The 19,189-nt window shown below is 38.1% G+C and overlaps 1 protein-coding gene across 1 annotated transcript in view; it reads left to right on the top strand.

Moving 5' to 3' along the window:
* The window catches only part of TRPM6 (transient receptor potential cation channel subfamily M member 6), an 86,302-nt gene that overhangs the window by 50,726 nt on the left and 16,387 nt on the right, over positions 1-19,189 (top strand). The window contains exons 21-31 of the mRNA XM_061366014.1: positions 69-320; positions 1,275-1,449; positions 2,635-2,749; positions 4,476-4,675; positions 7,664-7,796; positions 9,569-10,701; positions 11,377-11,489; positions 12,417-12,543; positions 13,464-13,561; positions 15,902-15,960; positions 17,412-17,437. Coding sequence (XP_061221998.1) covers positions 69-320; positions 1,275-1,449; positions 2,635-2,749; positions 4,476-4,675; positions 7,664-7,796; positions 9,569-10,701; positions 11,377-11,489; positions 12,417-12,543; positions 13,464-13,561; positions 15,902-15,960; positions 17,412-17,437 — 2,431 coding nt within the window. The remainder of the gene's footprint in view (positions 1-68; positions 321-1,274; positions 1,450-2,634; positions 2,750-4,475; positions 4,676-7,663; positions 7,797-9,568; positions 10,702-11,376; positions 11,490-12,416; positions 12,544-13,463; positions 13,562-15,901; positions 15,961-17,411; positions 17,438-19,189) is intronic.

Below are 19,189 nucleotides of genomic sequence, written 5' to 3'. Positions count from 1 at the left end.
TTAAAGAATGTGTCTGTGATTTTAATTGAGTTTTGTTTTGTTTCTCCCTTCTTCCTCATTCTACTCAGGTATTTATTTCAGAACCTGGAAAATTCCTCCAAAAAGTGAAGGTCTGGATTTATGAATACTGGAATTTTACTGATTCTATAGCTATCATCCTATTTATGATTGGTTTTGGCTTGCGCTGGTCCAGACCCCCTGTTCAAACTGCAGGGAGGCTACTTTACTGCTTGGATATAATATTTTGGTATGCTCGGCTCCTTGACCTTTTTGCTGTGAATCAGCATGCTGGCCCATACCTGACAATGATTGGAAAAATGGTAAGTATCATGCCTTGGAGAATTAGTTCTGTAGTTAAGGCATCTATACAGTAATGTGTAAAGGTCAGAAGTGGCAGAAAAGAATGATGGTCAAAGGAGAGGTCACCTAATTCATAGCGAATGTATTACCTGAAAATACCATGTCTTTTTCTATTTGTAAGTTGACCATAATTAGATTTCAGTACTCTCTAATTTATTCATTATTTGAATTTATTCACAAAAGCCATTTTTGCTTAGATCCTAAGAGAATGTTTGCATTGGAGTTGAGTTTCTGATCCATCTTGATAATAGGAGAAAGAAAAATCACTGTGTCTTGCAGACAGGCTCACTACTATAGATAATTCCCCTAGCTGCTGGAAACCGGCTCATTAGTATTTTACATTTTGATTCAAATAATTATATCCCATTTTAGCTGGCAAAATTTCTCTGAGATCAAAGTTAATCTTTTTTTTCTCTTTTGGTATAAGAACTACTGCTGAACTGCAGCCTAGTCTTGAGGGATATCTGCAGATTCCCACTGTAATTTCCCTCAGTTATTGGAAACTGTGTTATTAATACTTTTATATTCTGTCTTGCATAATAATTCCAATGCAGTGTTAGAAGGCAAGATAATTTTCACTGCTATTCCTTGCTCTCAGTTTGGAGGAAATACCACTGAGGAAAAAGCACTGTCATAAGGTCTTTATATTTTTCAAATCTTGCTTAAGATCTTAAGAGGTACTTGAGAGGCAAGCAGAAATTTTACACTTCTTGGTCCGGGATGACTCTAGCCTCTACAAAACACGTGGGTAATCCAGGTCATAGAAATGTTATTTTTACTTCCTTTAGTGTACTGAGATTATTAGCCCTGTTTCTCTGTTGTGATTTGGAAAAGCAGTGATACTCTTCCTTAAAATGTATTTCCTTTACATATAATTAGTACAGCTAATTCTTTCATGCACACATATCTTCCAGACAGCAAACATGTTCTATATAGTGGTCATGATGGCCATAGTCCTGTTGAGTTTTGGAGTGTCACGAAAGGCAATCCTTTCACCAGAAGAACCTCCTTCTTGGACTCTGGCACGAGACATTGTATTTCAGCCTTACTGGATGATGTTTGGTGAGGTCTATGCTGGAGAAATAGATGGTAGGTAATTTTCACAGTACAGCTCAACACCTTCAATTTAATATGTGCAGAAACATATCTGCTTTGGGCTACTAGAGTTCAGACTACATACAGAGTTTATTCTTTCTCAAGACAATTTTGATTCCACTATATATGTCCTTAGTGACTAATACTGCATGAATAAAGGTGAGAATATTAGTTTCTTTGTTAAAAATAAAGATTAAGCTTTAAAACCTTAAACTTTAGCTTTTCAAATTAAGTATATTGCAAAGCTCAGAGCAAAGCACATAGGAACTAATACTAAGCTAGTTCATGGTCAGGGGATCTGGCAGTGAAATGAATTTCTAATTAGGCAAATCCAGAGCTGCTGATCTCTTGGAGGAAGGACTACAAAGTTCCCTTAAAGGAGTAAAACATAAAGTGATAACCACAAAAAGGAAAAACAAAGAAGAAAAATATTTTTCATCGGTGTAAGAGTTATCTGGCATCATTCAAAAAACAGATAAGCCAGTTGAACACAGGAAAAATATAACCAATGATTATGGTTTTGACCTTGTCTCAGTAACAGAGAAGAACCAGGCACTCCAGGAACTATTTCAGCATTACAGATGGAAGGCATTCTCATGCTGCCAAGTGATGGCTACAAGTAAAACTGTCCCTAAAATAGAAAAGTGGGTATGCAAGTAGATATATATATTTAACACAAGTAGTTCAGCATAGACCTAATTCATTAACATAATTTTAGGTATTACATCTGGTATTATTTCTGAAACAGTCACATGATGGCTACGTGTTTTGGTTATATAAGTCATAATTCTTTTAATGAAAGCACAGTGTTAAGTTTCACAGTTTAATCCATTTAATCACTTATTAATGCTAAAGATTTGAAATTTGACACTTCCCAGATAAAGCTATAATTTTTCTAGTGACTCTTTATGCTGTGGAATATGTCATCAGTTTAGGGCTGCTGCCTTATAAATGTGCTTTAAAATTTGAAACTATGGAAACTATGGAGCAGTACTATCACAAAGAGGTCTCAGATCTCCTTTAAGTGGAGGTAGACTTTTTAGTTGGGAATTTAATATGTATCTCTGTGAAAGTAATAAGGACCATTCTGTTTCTTGCAGCAAAGGAGGAGCACATGCCATTGCTGTGCTTTGCTCTGATTTCCATTCTAATCATGCTCTGTATGTTCTTCACTTTCAGTCTGTGAAACCAATGAAGACTGTCCTCCTGGTTCCTTCCTCACGCCGTTCCTCCAGGCTGTCTACCTCTTTGTGCAGTACATCATTATGGTCAACTTGCTGATTGCTTTCTTTAAGTAGGTACCATGGTAAATTGATGCCAAAGCAAAAGCAACTAATAGGGTTCTGCCAACAATTCCGAAAAAACTTTTTCACCAGAAATGCCCCAGCAGGGGGCATGTTGATGGTGGTTCTTACCCATCTTCCATGGGGTAAGCTGAATAAAAAAAGCACAGTGGAAGCAAGAGGGTGGGAGGAAGGGGATAGTAAGCAGACACCTAAACTGTTCTGTCATTTAAGCAAAATCTAACTCTCTGAAAGTGGACAACAAGCTGGCAAACAAACAACATTAATTCAGCTCTGAATTAATTTGTCCTTTCTTCCTAAAAGTTGTATTTGCTGTGCTGAGAGTGTCTTGGGCTACCCGTTTCATCATAGTGTAGCCTAAGACTTAAATTGGCAGGTAGATGGAGAAGGTATTCAAAGGAAGAGAATAACGACTGTAGAAGCATACTCTTCCTTTAGGAAATAATTTGAAAATTCCTGTTGTTTGGTGCAAGTTGGTGTGTTCTAGAGTGAAGCCTAAATGTAGTAGTTTTATGTCTTTTTAAATATCTGCTGTCAGAATAGGAGGGTCTTTATAGTAATTTTATAATAATTTGTATTACACTATAGTAATTAGTCAGTGTCTTTATAGTAAGTCTAATCTTTCAAATTTTAACAGGAAAATCCTTGTAGTGGATCAATTTATTTAAAATTCTAGTAAAGAGTGGTCTAACCCAAGCAGTTAATTTTTTTTTCCTGGGGTCCTATTTCTGGTGAAGAAAACTGTTGTAAATCAGCTGTAGGTTAAAAAAAAAAAAAAATCAAACGGAGAACTGTAGTGATTAATATTCAAGAAAAGTGAATGACCAAAACTCATTCTATTCCCACTTCCAATTAGAAATCCCTTTCCTGAAATTGTGGTAAGGCATCCTTTTTTTTTTTTTTTTTTTTTTTTTTTTTAATGAAGCTGTGAAATTATAATTTGAATTATTTCTGGATTTAAACCTTCAGCAATGATGATATTAAATCTTCTGCTTAGTGACTTGATTGTTCCAGAAGTGGGACCAAAAATGGTCATGAGCAATATATTTAATTATGCTCCCAGAAGCAAAGCTCATGTTTTTGTAATTATATATTGGGTGTATAGCATGATGGTGCAACTGAAGTTATGGAGCCAGGGACCATAAAGTTGCTTTCCTGTGCTTGGATTTATGATAGTAGATACAGAAAGTTATTCAGTGCAGCAATAGTCATTCTTAATAATATCATGGCTCCAAAGAGTACCCTGCAGAAGAATTGTTTGTGGAGCTGCCTGTTGCAGCAAATATTTTGTTTAGGGGATTGCACAGAACTGTTTTATTAATACTCTTCCCTTAGCCTGACTCCTACATTTAATCTAGTCCAAAGAGGCAGACAATGTTGAATTCTCAGTTAAGCTATGTATTAATGTTTAAATAATCTGGCTGAGATTTCAAAGCCACTTCAGGGATATTTTTTGCCCAGTTCCCATTAATGTGAATGGGAATTGGATCTCCATATCCTTTAGGCAGCTTTGAAGATCTCATTCTCAATGCAGTAGCTGCAGGCACATGCTACTGCTGTGTTAAATGAAAGTTGCTAAGCTGATTTACCGCATTGGAGGGATGGGACTTTTCTTCAGTGTCAAATTAGATCTGTAGACAAACATCTTGTGCTGTATTGGGAGTATTACTCACAGGAGTGTTTCACCCTCCTTCCCTCTCTTATCTCTCTTCTCAGTAATGTTTATTTTGATTTGAAATCCATATCAAACAACCTCTGGAAGTACAACAGGTACCGCTACATTATGACTTACCATGAGAAGCCATGGCTGCCTCCACCATTCATCCTTCTGAGCCACATTGGACTTCTGATAAACTGCATTTTCCACCATCAGCCTCCAAATGAGCTGGATCAAGAGGAAGGCGATGTTGGACTAAGTAAGCAGAGCTAAACTGGGGACCAAACAAAATAGCTAATGAGGAATGTTTTGCCAGCCTGCCATCACTTTGTAGCTCAGTTTGTCAAAGAAAAAAAAAAGAGTAGGAGTAGGCTAGCTCTCTGGGTAGGAGGCTGTTTTTATTAGCAAAACTGAATTTAACCTGCCTGCCTAAGAACTCTTGTAAGAAAAAAATGACTAGGGGAATGCTTTCCTTTGTATTTGGCTTTTGCTGTACTGCATACTGTGCTTCAGTCAAGACACATCACAGCTCTGAGCTGAAATAAAGTGACAGCACCTTATTCTGTAGGAATGAATAGCCTTATTTTGAAAGAAAGTAAACAATGCTGGAGGTATATGTTCTGTGCATTTGTCCTGAAAAGACCAACAATTCCTTTTTAATTGCCAAGAGAAATTAGCCACAGAACTACTTATACAGAGGAGAGACAGTGATGGCAGATGCAGAGAGAGCACAGGGACCTCTCACTTCCTCACTGCTTCCATCCCTTTCTGCACTGGCCCATCACTGCACCTGAAGCACACCTCCTTCACTCTTCCCAACTGGACTTCTCCATCCCAGTGTCCTTCATAATGCCCTTTAAGGTGATGCCAATTCCAACTGTTGCCAGCTAGGAGCAGCCCTAGCTATTTTAATATAGATCAAGCACAAATCCAGGTGAAGACTGAATTGAGAGCAGTCCTGAGGAGAGCTTGGGAGTGTTGACTGATGGGAAGCTCAGCATGAGCCGGCAGTGTGCACTCACAGCCCAGAAAGCCAACTGTGTGCTGGGCTGCATCAAAAGGATTGTGGCCAGCAGGTTGAGGGAGGTGATTCTCCTCCTCTACTCTGCTCTCATGAGACCCCACCTGCAGTACATCATTCAGCTTTGGGACCCGTAGCACAAGAGGGACATGGGCCTGCAAGTCCAGAGCAGGGCCATGAAGATGGTCAGAGGGCTGCAGCAACTCTCCTGTGAAGACAGGCTGAGAGAGTTGGGTGCTTCAGGGAGACCTTAGAGCAGCTTCCAGTACCTAAAAGGGGTGCAGAAGAAATCTGAGAGGGACTTTTTACAAGGGTGTGTAATGACAGGGCAGCATGTAATAGCTTTAAACAGAGGGTAGATTTTAGACAAGATATTGGGAGTAAATTCTTCACTATGAGGTGGTGAGACACTGGAACAGGTTGCCCATAGAAGCTGTGGATGCTCCATCCCTGAAGTGTTCAAGGCCAGGTTGGATGGTGCTTTGAGCAACCTGGTATAGTGCAAGGTGTCCATGCCCATGGCAGGAAGTTTGGAACTGGATGATCTGTAAGGTCCCTTCAAACCCAAATCATACTGTGATTCTATGATTCTGTTGCAGGCAGGGACAACAAGATTTTGGGATGGGAATGAATACTCAGTTGTGGAGCTTGATGGTTGGTGTGATGAGGCAGGAGAATGGGGAGGAGAAGTGGCTGGTGGCTGTAACCTTATCCAAAAAAACACTGGGAAAGGCTGGCCCATAGTATTATACAGCTTCATCCTTCCTGCTGTAGTGTACATCACTGATGTCCAAGAACAGGTGAGCATACCCTCCTGGGTTATGCTTCACTCTGCTGAACATGAATCTCTGAAGATACCTGGCACACTCACAGGTGGTTACAGATTTTGAAAAATGGGCTTAACTAATCAATGCTGAACTACTTTACTGTTGCTCTCAGGCTCTGCTCCTCCATCATGATGGGATACATCAGACTGCCTTTGAAGTATCACTGCTTATTTTGTATGCATGAATAGTGTAAGTCACTGACATAGCATAGAGGGTATCTTTCTTCTAAGGTACAGTAGGCACAAGAAAAACTGAAACACTGCTTTGCACATATAAAAGTCCATCTAGCAGAGAGAGACATTTTTCCTGTTTAGGTACCTTTTCTAAATACCTTTTCTATATGCCTGTGTATTACCTGGTACATTTCTTCTACTTAAATTGTGATGTGATTATAATTAACTGGGTTTAGTAATGGGTATCCAGTGCCACCCTGTGGAAAATCAATGAAAATACCGAGGTACAGAGAGTAAAATCTGAGGCAAGAGTACAGATGGATTAGGAGGGAAAAGAGTCTAGAAGGTGATCAAGTCTTATTTGGAGTTGGAGGGGTACCCCAGAACACTGCAGTGGGCTTCCCTGCTGCGCTGTGTTTTGCAGGCTGGTACTATTTAGTTGTGACAAACTGGCATGTTGCTTGGCACAAATACACCTCTAGCAAGTACAGTGAGGACTCTGGCATGTGAAAAAGAAAAAAGAGACTTGGAAGATGCAGATTTCGGATCAGAGAAGCAGTTTGCCACTGCATGCATTTCTTCATACTTACAGTCAATCTGTTCTCTCAGAAGTCTCGGTGCGCTAGAAGAAGAGCATCATGAGCAGCCCATACTGTGGAGTTCGAAATTTTCGAATGTGTTCTTCTTTCTTCACCCAGTAATCTTGCTTAATGTTTTATACATATGAACATGGGAAGATATTAGGTGAAAAAAAAGCTTTGTAGCTTTGAGTACCTGAAAGGACTGTAATTGTTCTAGGTGACTAGACCTAAATGAATGCCTGGACCAAATTACAGTGAAACCTTTGTAAGTCTCACATACCTATACCTAAGTCTTATGTGTCACGCAGGCATAACAAAATACAAGAAAAAAAGATTGGGAGGAAATACATGTTTGTGAGCAGCATTTGGGGTATGTACTTTTGAGGCTTTAAAAGGGAGTACACTGGAATTTTTGTCAGTGTGGTTTTGCCCCCTGCCTAAGGAAAGATAAAACCCATGTTTACCTGTATTTGAGATGTTGAGTCTTCATACATAAGCCCAAATTCATGGAAGTTACATCTGACTCATTCTTCTCAAGGGAGGGGGAGGAAAGTGGTCCAACAGTTTTCTGTTTTTATCATGGGTGCTTATAAACAGTTACATTTATTGGCATGCTTCATACGGACTCAAGTTTCTTTTGTTCAGAGCTGTATCTGAGTGATGAGGAGTTAAAGAAGCTCCATGACTTTGAGGAACAGTGTGTGGAAAAATATTTTCATGAGAAGAATGAAAGCCTGAGTTCCAGTGACAGTGAAAGGATTCGTCTGACAACAGAAAGGTGTGTTTTGTTGCAAATTTGTGCTCTTTATATACATTTGTCATATAAAAAAACTTTGATAAGCTAATGCTTTTGGAGCAGGTATGGCCACTGTGAACAGGAGGATCATTAGCATGCATAGGCCTTGCTAATTTGATTGAAATGTAACTTATCTGTTTGAATGGTATGACGGGCCTGGCTGGGATGCCTTGCTGACAGAATTGCATCCCCAGCTATGTACAGTGCACAGGTAGTTAAATGGGTACAGTAAGGTGTTGGTCAGTTTCACTTTTGCAGAGTAGGTAGCACCACAAAATACAGAGTATGGTATACAGTGCATGTTATTATTTAAAGGCTTAGCAGTGTAAGAACACTTCAAGAGTATTGCTTGTGTTTGAGTATAGCTGCTGTTTACAGAAATAACCATATAGCCATTATAGCATTAACTGCAATGTAGTTAGTGTCTTTGCAGAATGTCAATACACAACTGTCAAAGGGGTTTCAAAAGTCTCAGTATTGACCTAATTTAGCTTTCTATTGAAACCAGTGGCAGACCTGCCATTACGTTTAATGTGACGAGTTAAAGAAAGTGAGTACTATAAGAAGTCTTAAAGAATGTTAGTACTGATCTCATCAATAAATTTGTTTTGCCTAAAGAAAGATAGCTTCTTAATCTTTGCATATTCATAATCTTATTTTCTGCATACTAAAATAAAACATGCAAGCAAAATGAATGTTCCATGCAAAAGAAATGAAATAAGTAGCTTTGTTCATACATTGAGTAGATTAGAGCAAGAAGATTTCATCTAGTGGATAAATATAGACCTGGAGAGGATTTTTTTCCTGAGTGCAAAAGTTAAATACACTTCACAGCATTGCATAACATTTATACAAGAAATTAATTTGAATGAATAAAATATTTTGGAACACTGGTCTTTGATTTTAGTCAGCTACTGGTTAGATACTATGTCTTTTAGTTACTCAGTGACAAAGGAACAACTTTTGCATATTGCCTGCAGCTAGTTGTCATTAGTGTTAAGAGGACCAGAGAGTGTATCTTCAGGAAATTTGAAGGTATTTATTTGGTTAAAATAGTATAATTCCAGGCCAGGAATTTCTTGCACTGGGGATTTGAAGACCAGAAAAAAAAGGGTTTGCTTTTTGGGCAGTTGAATTTTACCTGAAGGTGACTGATGAAGAGACTGTTCCTAGAGCTCAAATAGGTTCTTGGGAAGACCCTTTTCCCAGCAGTCTTCAGTATTTGAGAAATGTAAGAGTATCTGAAGATTTGTGTGAGCCATGTTCTTATGCTTACACAAGAAATGTAGAAATGCGACATGACTGAGTGACAAGAAGTATACTTTACGAAACTGACAGCAGGATGCAGCCTTGGAAGTGCATTATGATGCATTACAGCTGTAAATGCGAAAGTCAGTGCAGCATTTCCAAAGCTGTGTTTTGCTGTCCATGTTTAGTAGTTCTATGGAAACAAATGGACACTAATAGGAAAATAGCAGTTTTTGGAACAGAAACTCCTTGAGAAAAAAGCTTGTTTCCTTTAAAAGTCACTGGCTGTTTGCCCAGTAATCTGATTGACGTTTTGTAAGTTTGGATTGCTTTTTTCAAATATAGGTGTTCATGTGAATGGAAGTCACCATTAAAAAAAAATAAAAAGGCTGTTTGAAATGTGAACTGACTTTTTAAAATGCAGTAATGGCTTCCTTCATCATCTGGCAAACAGAAGTGAAGATCTATGTTTTGGTATTTTCATGATATTTTCTTTTTCCATTTAGAGTGGAAGAGATGTTTCTGCAGCTTAAAGAAGTGCATGAGAAGGTATTTTGTATCAAGGAGTCTTTACTTTCCCTGGACAGCCAGATAGGACATTTACAAGACTTGTCTGCCTTGACAGTGGACATCCTGAAAGTGCTTTCAGCTGTAGACACCTTGCAGGTGGAAGAAGCCTTAATGACTGACACAAAGCTTCAAAGCTGTAGGAAGCTGCCCCATAGCTGGAGCAATGCGCTCTATTCCAGGACCTTGAACAGCCTGGAGTGTTTGTATGACAAGAAATACCACTACTACAGCATGCCATCCTCCCTTTTACGGAGCTTGGTAAGGAGTCAGTGGCCATCAGAGTGCAAAGACCATGCATTTAGGATGGAGAGTAACAAGGTAGAGGACAGCTCTCAAAAGGTAGAAATAGAAAGTGACACACTCACTTCAGGAGTATCTTCTGAGACTAAATCAACCCCTAGATATGGACAATTTTTGCTGGTGCCCCCTGATCATCAGGGAGGGTCTTTCTCTGAGGATGTCACCTTGAATTTGTCTTTCTTGAGCACTCCTGACAAGTACAAGGTCCATGCATTCAGAAGTGAACTGAGTACCATTGTCATGCAGCAGAATTTGCAGAGTGTCAGCCTCGTTGGAAAAAAGCCAGAAGATTATGAGTGGAAACAGAGAGACTTTGTTATTCATTTGCCATCAGAAAAGACTAATGCCATAGAGGCTGATCATTCTCTTGGTCCTCACCCATCACTGGATATTGAAGAGAGTGCAGCACCCTTCTGTGATGACAGGTTAAAAACTAAAGGTGGTTATGTGAACTGGGGATTTTCTGAAGGTGATGAAAAGGGGGTTTTTAGCTCAGAAACAAAGAAGAAGGCCCTGTGCATACATTCCACCTATAACAGTGACTGCAGTTGCACTGGTAGTCCTCCCAGACATGTCCAGATAAGAGAATCAAAGTCCTTCTGCAACTCAGAGAGGTCACATCGCCGCAGCTTCATCTCTCACAACAAGCTGAAACGAAGCACCTCCTTCTGGATCAGCCCACTCTGGAGGGACTGGAGTTTCTGCAGGAGCAACAGCTTACAGTCCACTAAGAAAGAGAAAGGAGGGAAAGCCTGCAAGGCCATAGGTGGTAATTATAAAACTCTACACCTATAGGGTATCTTTTACTGGAGACCCCAAGACATGATAAAAATGTTTCCACTGCATGTAGGTGTTGCAGTTGAGCATAGTAGCAGAGAGTCTAGATTTTCTTTGTGCTGGCTCTGACTGCTGTGGGGAATTGCTGAGTGTGCTTGCTAACCAAGCAGCACCACGCTTATTCTCCCCATGGATCCCTGTGGCTGTGGCTACACAGCCAGGGTGAAAGAGGCACTGTGCTTGCTCTGAGTCAGTCTCCTGCCCTGGGGGTTCAATGCATGAATTGCAAGAGCTAAAATCAGTTACACAATCCCTAAGAGGTATATTAGCAGATCATAAGTCAGATGAGTGCATGGAAAATGAAGCGGTATACATTTTTATAGCCAGTTTAAAACCATCCCTGTCAACCACCAAGTTTGCTTACCAACACCTAAAATACATCAGAATCCAGTTCTAAGTATGAATAGTATGAGATGATGGATAACATTTGTTGTTTTATATCTTGTGATGGTGCACATCTTTGCACTGAACTGCATGAGTATTAGCTTTGCGTGTCCCAAGTCTTTCTCAGCTTGCTTTGAAGAAGTGCCAACTGTCAGTCTTATCAGATCTTCTCTTAGTAAATAAAAGGGTGGTAGCATAATGGTGTTTTTTGACTTTCCCACAGAGTCTTTACAATCCAGTGAGGTACACCACAGTGAGGCAACAAAAGCACAACAACAAAACAGAGACAGAAAGTCTGGGAGAGAAAAGAAGAATCAAAGAACCCTTCAGGTGCCGGTATGTGCAGATGCAGGAGAATCACATACCCAGTAGCTGTCTTTTTCATTCATTAAGATTAGTTTACTTGAAATACATACATTTAAAATGCTGCACAAAAACTGGGGCATCTTTTTGTCAGGCTTTGGTTTAATTTCCTGTTTGTTTGAATGTGTAGGATTTCTTTTTGGAATGTGTTGAAGTCTGTGGACTTTGCTAGATAGTATACCAGAGTTGTTACTGATTTTACATGGAAAGGAGTCAGTCCTTGCACTTTTAGCTGGCAAGAGGACTTGGGAAGGCCTTGTATGCTCTAGGATAGACTAAAATAGTGGTAAGTGATATCCATGTGGTGTGCAACTATAAACAAGCAAGCCAGGCCTTGTAATGTTGTCTCCTGCCTACAAGAATCCCACAGTCTTTTCTCTGAATTTATCAAACATTTAGCACATTGCAGACAGCATATTGATTATGTCATACGTATGGGGCAACTTTTATAACTGTATATGTGTGCACATACATATAAATCTATTTATAAAGTTATAATGAGATTCCTAAAATATTTATCAGCTGTAAAGATTTATCTCCATTTAATAAGATAGAAGCTGAAGACTGATTTATTTACATAAGATGCTGAGGTCAACAACAACAGATCTTAGACTTGAACATTGAGACCTAGTAATACCTCTGAAGGTATTCAGGGGGACTTCAGACTTTGTTTTCAAAAGCTAAAGTGCTACATCATTCATCAGTAGTATTTGCTAGACAAAAGCGATTTGTCTCCTGCAACTTGTAACAACAAAAATAGGAAATCTTTTTTCTCAGCTGGGAGTGATTTCAGTCATCGGCATTTCAGTGGTACTCTGAAAGGCCATGTCAGAAACTGTCAGAGGAACTGTAGAGGTGCTAGTCATCCTATAAATCAAGTGTCACTTTGTGTCTCGCCAGGTGATTAGAGTGGATGGTTGTCCCCAGAACACCCAAGTGAGCTCAGAGCCTGCAGAGACCAATGTCTGGGATGAGCAAGAGAAACACAGCAAGAACTGGCTCACCGTGTCTAATTTCAGTCAGTTAAGTATGTGATATTTTAGAGGTGATGAAATCCAGACAGCTTTTAAAAAGCAACAATAAATAAAAATCCACAAATTCAAAGTCTCATCCACTACTTTCACCTCATGGTATATTTTTTACAGAATTAGGCTTAGGTTGCAGGCACATGTGACTTGCTTATTTACTGCACCATTGCAGAGGCAAAAGGGACGTAGGTTGGATGGAAGGTCAGTTAAATCTCTCTGGGAGTGCTGCCTGTCTGGTGTGGAAGATAGTAGAGTACTATCTCAGGGATAAGTGGGAAGCAAGGAGGATGGTATCCTTGCCTCCTCTCCTGAAGTGTCTTATGTCTTTTAAAGTGGCATCCTTGCTAATTGAAAAAGATAAACTCTTGTGAGCTTCACTCATTTTTGATGAATTTACACTCACAGGCAGTGCTACGATACTGTATCTGCTGGCAGACCCTCTGCATGCGTTATTAATTACTCACTGCTCTGAAACACATCCTCCAAAGGGAAGAAATGAATTCTGTATAATCTCTGTTGGAATGAAAAGGGAATGGCATTCTTACTCTTATTTTAGTAATTCTTCAGCTCTTTCGTTCTCAGAAATCCTTTCCATAGTTCATAGTATCTTTCAGCTTTGCTGTTGCATGTCTTACTGGCTTCATCCTGTGAGCTGATGGGAGAAGCACCAGGGAATGCTGTGACTCAGCACAGCATGGTCTGAGGAGGACTGCACTCCTCTGAAATCTGCTGACAAAATGGAAACAGTCCGTTTTAACCTTACGCAATTCTGTTGTTGCTTTTATAGCCCATTACACATTTGCTGGAGGAATATGATATATAGGTGTTTATTTTATAATACTACATAGATGTTTCGTTTGTAGCAGTAAAGATGTTCATTTGCACTCTGGAAATAGCTGACACCTGCTTTTTTGGATAGGTCTGGAACGTCTCAGTTGTGTGCACCAGAAAATGAAAAATCAAGACATTGTTAGGCATACCATACCATTCTGTGATTACCTGAGGCATTCTCAAGAGGTAAGACCGAGGACTGCACATTCTAGTCCATAGTTTCGGCTGGGATGAGGTCTGGGTAGCTCTGTTGATGTCCCTGGACTTGACACTGTGCGTTGTTTGTTATGAAATACCTCTTGAAAGATGGGAAACTCTGTTGTCTGCTAGCACAGTGCATATGTGCAAGTAAATGGGTAATTTAATGGCTGTTAACACTCTATTAAGATTATTTAAGTGGGATATTAAATTATTAAATTACAGATTTGATTTATGAGTATGAAGAAGTGGGTCAGAAATAACACAAGGATTGATGTTTCATTAAGTAATGAGCAAGAACCCAGGTTGGGTTTGAACAGTGGGTAGAAGTGATGAGCAAAGTGAAGTAAATTTTGGAAAGTTAGCTACATAGCTCTTAATCTGTCGCATAGAGATAGTTATTTCTTGCAAAGTGGGAGTTAAATATTGATAATTGCAAAGTTTCGAATTTTTAACCACTGTCTTAAAACCAACATATCTTATAATTTATCAGAATTAATTTGCAGCTCCATAATGCAAAGGCCCTTTGCCTGTGTAAATCAACATGGGCTCATTGACTTTGATGGAGCTAGACCAATTTGTATTTCCTGAAGACTGGGGGTAGGAATCAGGATTATAGAAATTTCTGTTTTAAAATGGTGTAGCTAGTGGAAGAAAATGTATCTTTCACCAGAAGTATGAAAGAAAATTAACAAAGAATAAATTAAGAAAAGTAATTGTGAAATAATCCTTTCCTCTTCCCAACAGCACCTTTTCTTCCCTTTTTTACTTATAGCACTCTTGGTTATTAAATGGTGATCTTTATAAGTCTAACTTATTTTTCACTGTAAATTCTACGAGTTGCCTTTTTTCTTTTCTAAGGAATAAAAATACATTAGTTTCAGATCTGCTGTTCTAAGTCTGTAGAATTTGAATCCCAAATACCAGGGAAGAGAACTTAAATCTAAATTTTTGAAATGGCAGGGTTTTGAATGAAAGAGTGGGGAGAGGGAGAGAGAAATAGATGTACTGATTTTGTATTCTGTAAAACTGAGCTTGGAATCTGAATCAATAAATCTTGATTCTGAATCAATCTGAATCTTAAATCTGAATAAATCTGAAAAACAGTGTCAGACAAGCAAAATAAAGGTACAGCCAGGAACACTGTGTGAAAGGACCAAGTAATTTGGTTCTTCAAAACTCTTATTAAGATATTTTGTGTAAAAATCAAGGGTTGGATTTTTAAAGTCCTCAGAAAAATTCCAGTGATCACAGCAGGATTGGGGTTAGGCTGGAACTAATCAATTCTAGAGCACCAACTTCAAATTATTTCTTCTTTCAAGATACAGCTTCCAATACCCACTGAGTTGCTGTGCCTCTCCTTAATTCATAAAGAGTTATGAGAGTTTAAATATATCACTGAGGTGTAAATTGTTGCTGTTCCATTTGGAGTCTGATACAGTTTAAAGAATATATATTTCCTAAAGAGGTGCTTTTCAGATTTACCCATTAAATACCAGTGGTTCAGAAATCCCTCCTAATGTGTAGGAGGGAGCAAAGCAAGGGTGTATGTAGGAAGGTTTGGGCTTTGTTAAAGTTTTTTTTTTTTTTTTCATTTGCAAAGCAAGTAACAAGGTAAAAATATGAGTGAAATTAAAAAATGGTGAGTTACGTTTCAGATAATATTTAAAGCTGTATTTTAGTTAATTTATTTTTAACCTTGGATGTTTTCAAATTTTTTGCGGGGGCTCTTTTTCTGAGGATTGAAATCTGCCTGACTACTATTCAGAAGAGTAATACTATTTCTGACTAGTATATTAGGAGGACCTGGCTGGCCCAATTTCCCCTGATACATCTGGAAGCAAAATAAAAGACTATTTGAGTACTTGTTTTTAACTATAAAACCTGGAAAATATCTGATCTAAATGTCACTGGAGAGATGCTCAGTGTGTTACCTTCTTCTGTTATAGAGATTTAGGTGCCTTTTATTTTCAACAACTGTAAAGCCTATCCCTAAATTGGAATTTTCTAATGTAAAGAGAGTTCTCTAATACTGTCCATATTAGACAACCTTTAACATGCTTTTGTGCATGTTTTGAGATACAGGTGGGTATCTGACTATTTAATTCAAATGTATGAAGACATCATGGAAAACTGTATTGTGAGCAAATCAGTTCCATTTTAGTTTAGGTATAGCAATGTTGTGATTCACCTGCCTGCACTGTCATTATTCATGGAAATGATAAGTATTTTAATAAGTGTTTTAAGGATTGTACCTTTGTGAGTTGTGCAATGTGTATATGACAGTCGTGCAGATTTTACCAGTAAAAGTATCTCTCTTCATTACAGGATTTGAGTAACAGCATATTTGGAACCATCAAGAAACGTAATCAGAACAGGAACTCATCGTATGTATTATTAGTATATTAAGATGCTCATTACATGCTTTTAGAAAGAGAATTCTGTACTTTCTGCAAGTTACCACTTCAGTTCTGCAGTATACTTCAGATGAGAAATTTATGTAAAATTAAGAGTTATGGCAATTCATCCTGGGTTTCTTTAAATTAAGCCTTATTAATGGAGACAAAGGAGATCCGTATAAGCAAAGTATATAATTTTGGGAGGAATGCACACTCCTTTTTATCCTAACAATATTCTAATCTAATTCAGTCAGTAGAATCACCATAGCATCTTTAACTAGCCATTGTTCCAATCTAGTGAGCATGAAAAGTTGTATTTGCTTTTGCTGTGCAAATTGCATGTTTCCTTTTTAACAATTAAAATGCTAGCAGCTACTGAAAGTGTCTCTCATTCTTTGATTAATCTCTTTTGTACTGAGTCTGCACATGTACAAAATATTTTGCTTGGATTTCTTAATGGATTTTCAATAGTTATTAAGCTTTGATTATATTTAGTGAAAGTGTACTGATTTCAAAAGTGGTTTCAATCTTACTGTGGATTTTTGGATTTTTTTCCCCAGCTTGATCAATCATTATCTTAACATTGGATAACATTCACATGCAGTGCTATGTTCCTTTTCCTTTTCTTTCTTACTTTCATAGATTCCTTTTATGTTTCTCTTACTTAGTAACACTGTGGTTGTAATAAATGAAAAACGCTAGGAAGCTGTCATATCCCATGTGATATCACTGTGGAAAGAGGAAAAAAGATACTTTGTTTTTTGGTTTTTTTTTTTAACCATACTGAGGGGTTTTGGTTTTTGGATTCTTTTGGGTATGTGTTTTTTTTGTTTGTTTTTTTTTTTTGTTTGTTTGTTTGTTTGTTTTCTTTTTTTTTTTTTGTGTGTGTGGTTTGGTTGTTGTTGTTGTTGGCGGTGTTTTGGTGATGGGTGTTTTGTCTGTTTTACCCAATTGTTTATAGGCAGTAGGAAAACCTCATGCTTACTAGCAGGACATACAGGCTGTTGAGTGGCCTGATTCTGTCACTTAGCCCATTGTCTTTAGTAGGATCTCTCTGGCCTGTGAGGTGGATCATATCCTCTGTTTTTTGTAACGAAGACTGCTTTAATGTTAACGCTGATGCTGTCATCTTTCTGCAGCCTTGCAAATCCAAAGGACCATCAGTTTAAAAAGTCTGGTTTTGTGCAAGCAATGGTAATAGTGTATGTAGCTCTGAATACATCTTAGCATTGATTAAAAAATGAACAATTGTGTACGTGATTGAAGTGGTCTTTAACTGACACTGTTACTGGAGTGTAAATGATTATGAACAGTGTTGCAGGATTGTAAAAGGTAAAACCTTTGTGAGTTTTGCTTTCACATGGGTTACATCTCTTTATAAGTGTTAGCTTAATGATAGAAATTTTGGAGTAAAATAGCCAATGTTTGTTTTAAAACAGGTTGAGAACTTCAGAGGAAACTGAAAGTAAGTTTTTGGTTGCTTGTCATTCATTTTAATTTTTCTCTGCAAATCTCACTCTGTTGATTCTGAAGTAAAAAGTCCAAAAGGAAGTTAATATAGTTGGAGGGTTATAGGAAAATGTTCAACTATTATCTCACAGTATCGTAGGATGGTTAGGGATGGAAAGGACGTTAAAATCATCCAGTTCCAGCACCCTTGCCATGTCACCCAAGGCTCTGTCCAACCTTGCCACTTCCAGGGGTGGAGCATTCACTACTTTGGGCAACATGTTCCAGTGCCTCACAGTAAAGAACTTCTTCCTTAAATCCAACCTGAACTTCCCCTGTTTAAGTTTGAAGCCATTACCCCTTTTCTTATCAAATATATATGTTACTTACTAATTTGTATTTTAAAATGAAAGATGTTTTATGAGGATATGTTTTCCTTATGGTAACTGCAAAATCTTAAAAGAAAAAATTGTTTTTTACTCTAGTCTTCCCAGTAATGTTGTCCTTTTCAGCAGGAAGAAACTATTAAATGATGGTGCTTTCACCCCTGGCAGTCTAAGAGACCTCCTAGGTTAAAGCAGGCAGTATACCTGAGGATAGACAGAGATATAAAATTTTAAATATATGCATGATTTTTGAAGTTGAAGTTTGGTGTAGTTCCTCTGTTTGTGTGTTTTCCCTGAAATCATGCAATCAGTGAAGGATTGAATTTATTATGAAATGGCCAATAAAGAAATTCAAGGTTATAGTGAAAAATAACTTTGTTCAGCAACAGTAGAGTGTTAGTTAACTTCACTTCTATTTGTTGCCTTTTAGTCTATCTTCCAGTTTTCCTGAAATGCCACTTAGCTGTAAGAGGCTGAGCAGCTGGGCATCAATCTCTTTTTGAGGCTAGCTGTGGTGCAGAAATTAGTTGCTCTTAGACTATCTTCCCTTCAAGTACTTCTCTGTGTGGGTCTGGCTGTGCACGAAATGCTGCTGTACAGAAGCACACTGCTGCAGGCCTACTGAGTTGTGGGGCTAGTCTCTAGAGTGCACCATTACTTTGATTAAAATCCAGTTTTGCCATCCTCAAAAGGAATGGCTTAATGCCAGTTCCCTGCTTCGTGTTTTTTGTTTTACAATATACAAACTGCAACAAAACTAGTCGGGTCCAGCAAGAAAGAGAGCAAAAGGGACCTTGAATCACCAAGGATGCATAGTGGAAATGCTGTATCTTCCCCCAAAATCCATTTATGTTTTTTTATTTAAGATGTCTTTTGCTAGAAAATGGAATATAAACAAAATACACCAAGAAAAACAGTGTAATATTCAAGTATTTTAATGCAGATTCAGTTTTGATTATCTCCTTTTTCAGAATTGCAAGTAGTACATTATACATATTTACTGAAATCTGTCATTTTGAAGAACTGTTTTCCAATAGAACAAAGTGATTTTATCTAATTGATTGAAACACGCTCATGAATCTTGGTTTTATTAAAAAGACTTTATATATAAACCAAGATTTTTGGACCAGGTTTGATCTGTCTGTGCCTGTTAAATATGTAACCACAGAAATTGTTTGTCTATTTAAGTGAATTTTTAATGCTATGGGTTAATGGGATAGGATTAGTATAACTTTGGTGTATTAGTATAGTTAATGGAATGTTTAATGTCTGAGGATGAAGTCGGAAAAATCGTGCCTTTGGAAGGCTGTGAAGCATGATAGACAGCAAAGTGCTTTTAATATCCCAGAGGTGTAATTGGCTTAGAGAAGCTACGTGTCCTT

The sequence above is a fragment of the Neopsephotus bourkii genome, unplaced genomic scaffold (assembly GCF_033783945.1).
Source record: "Neopsephotus bourkii isolate Nb327-2 ecotype Australia unplaced genomic scaffold, CSIRO-AGI_Nbou_v1 NB_1293, whole genome shotgun sequence".
In the NCBI taxonomy this organism is placed as follows: Eukaryota; Metazoa; Chordata; class Aves; order Psittaciformes; family Psittacidae; genus Neopsephotus; species Neopsephotus bourkii.
The sequence above is the reverse complement of the archived record's forward strand: the minus strand, read 5'-3'. Positions and strand labels throughout refer to the sequence as shown.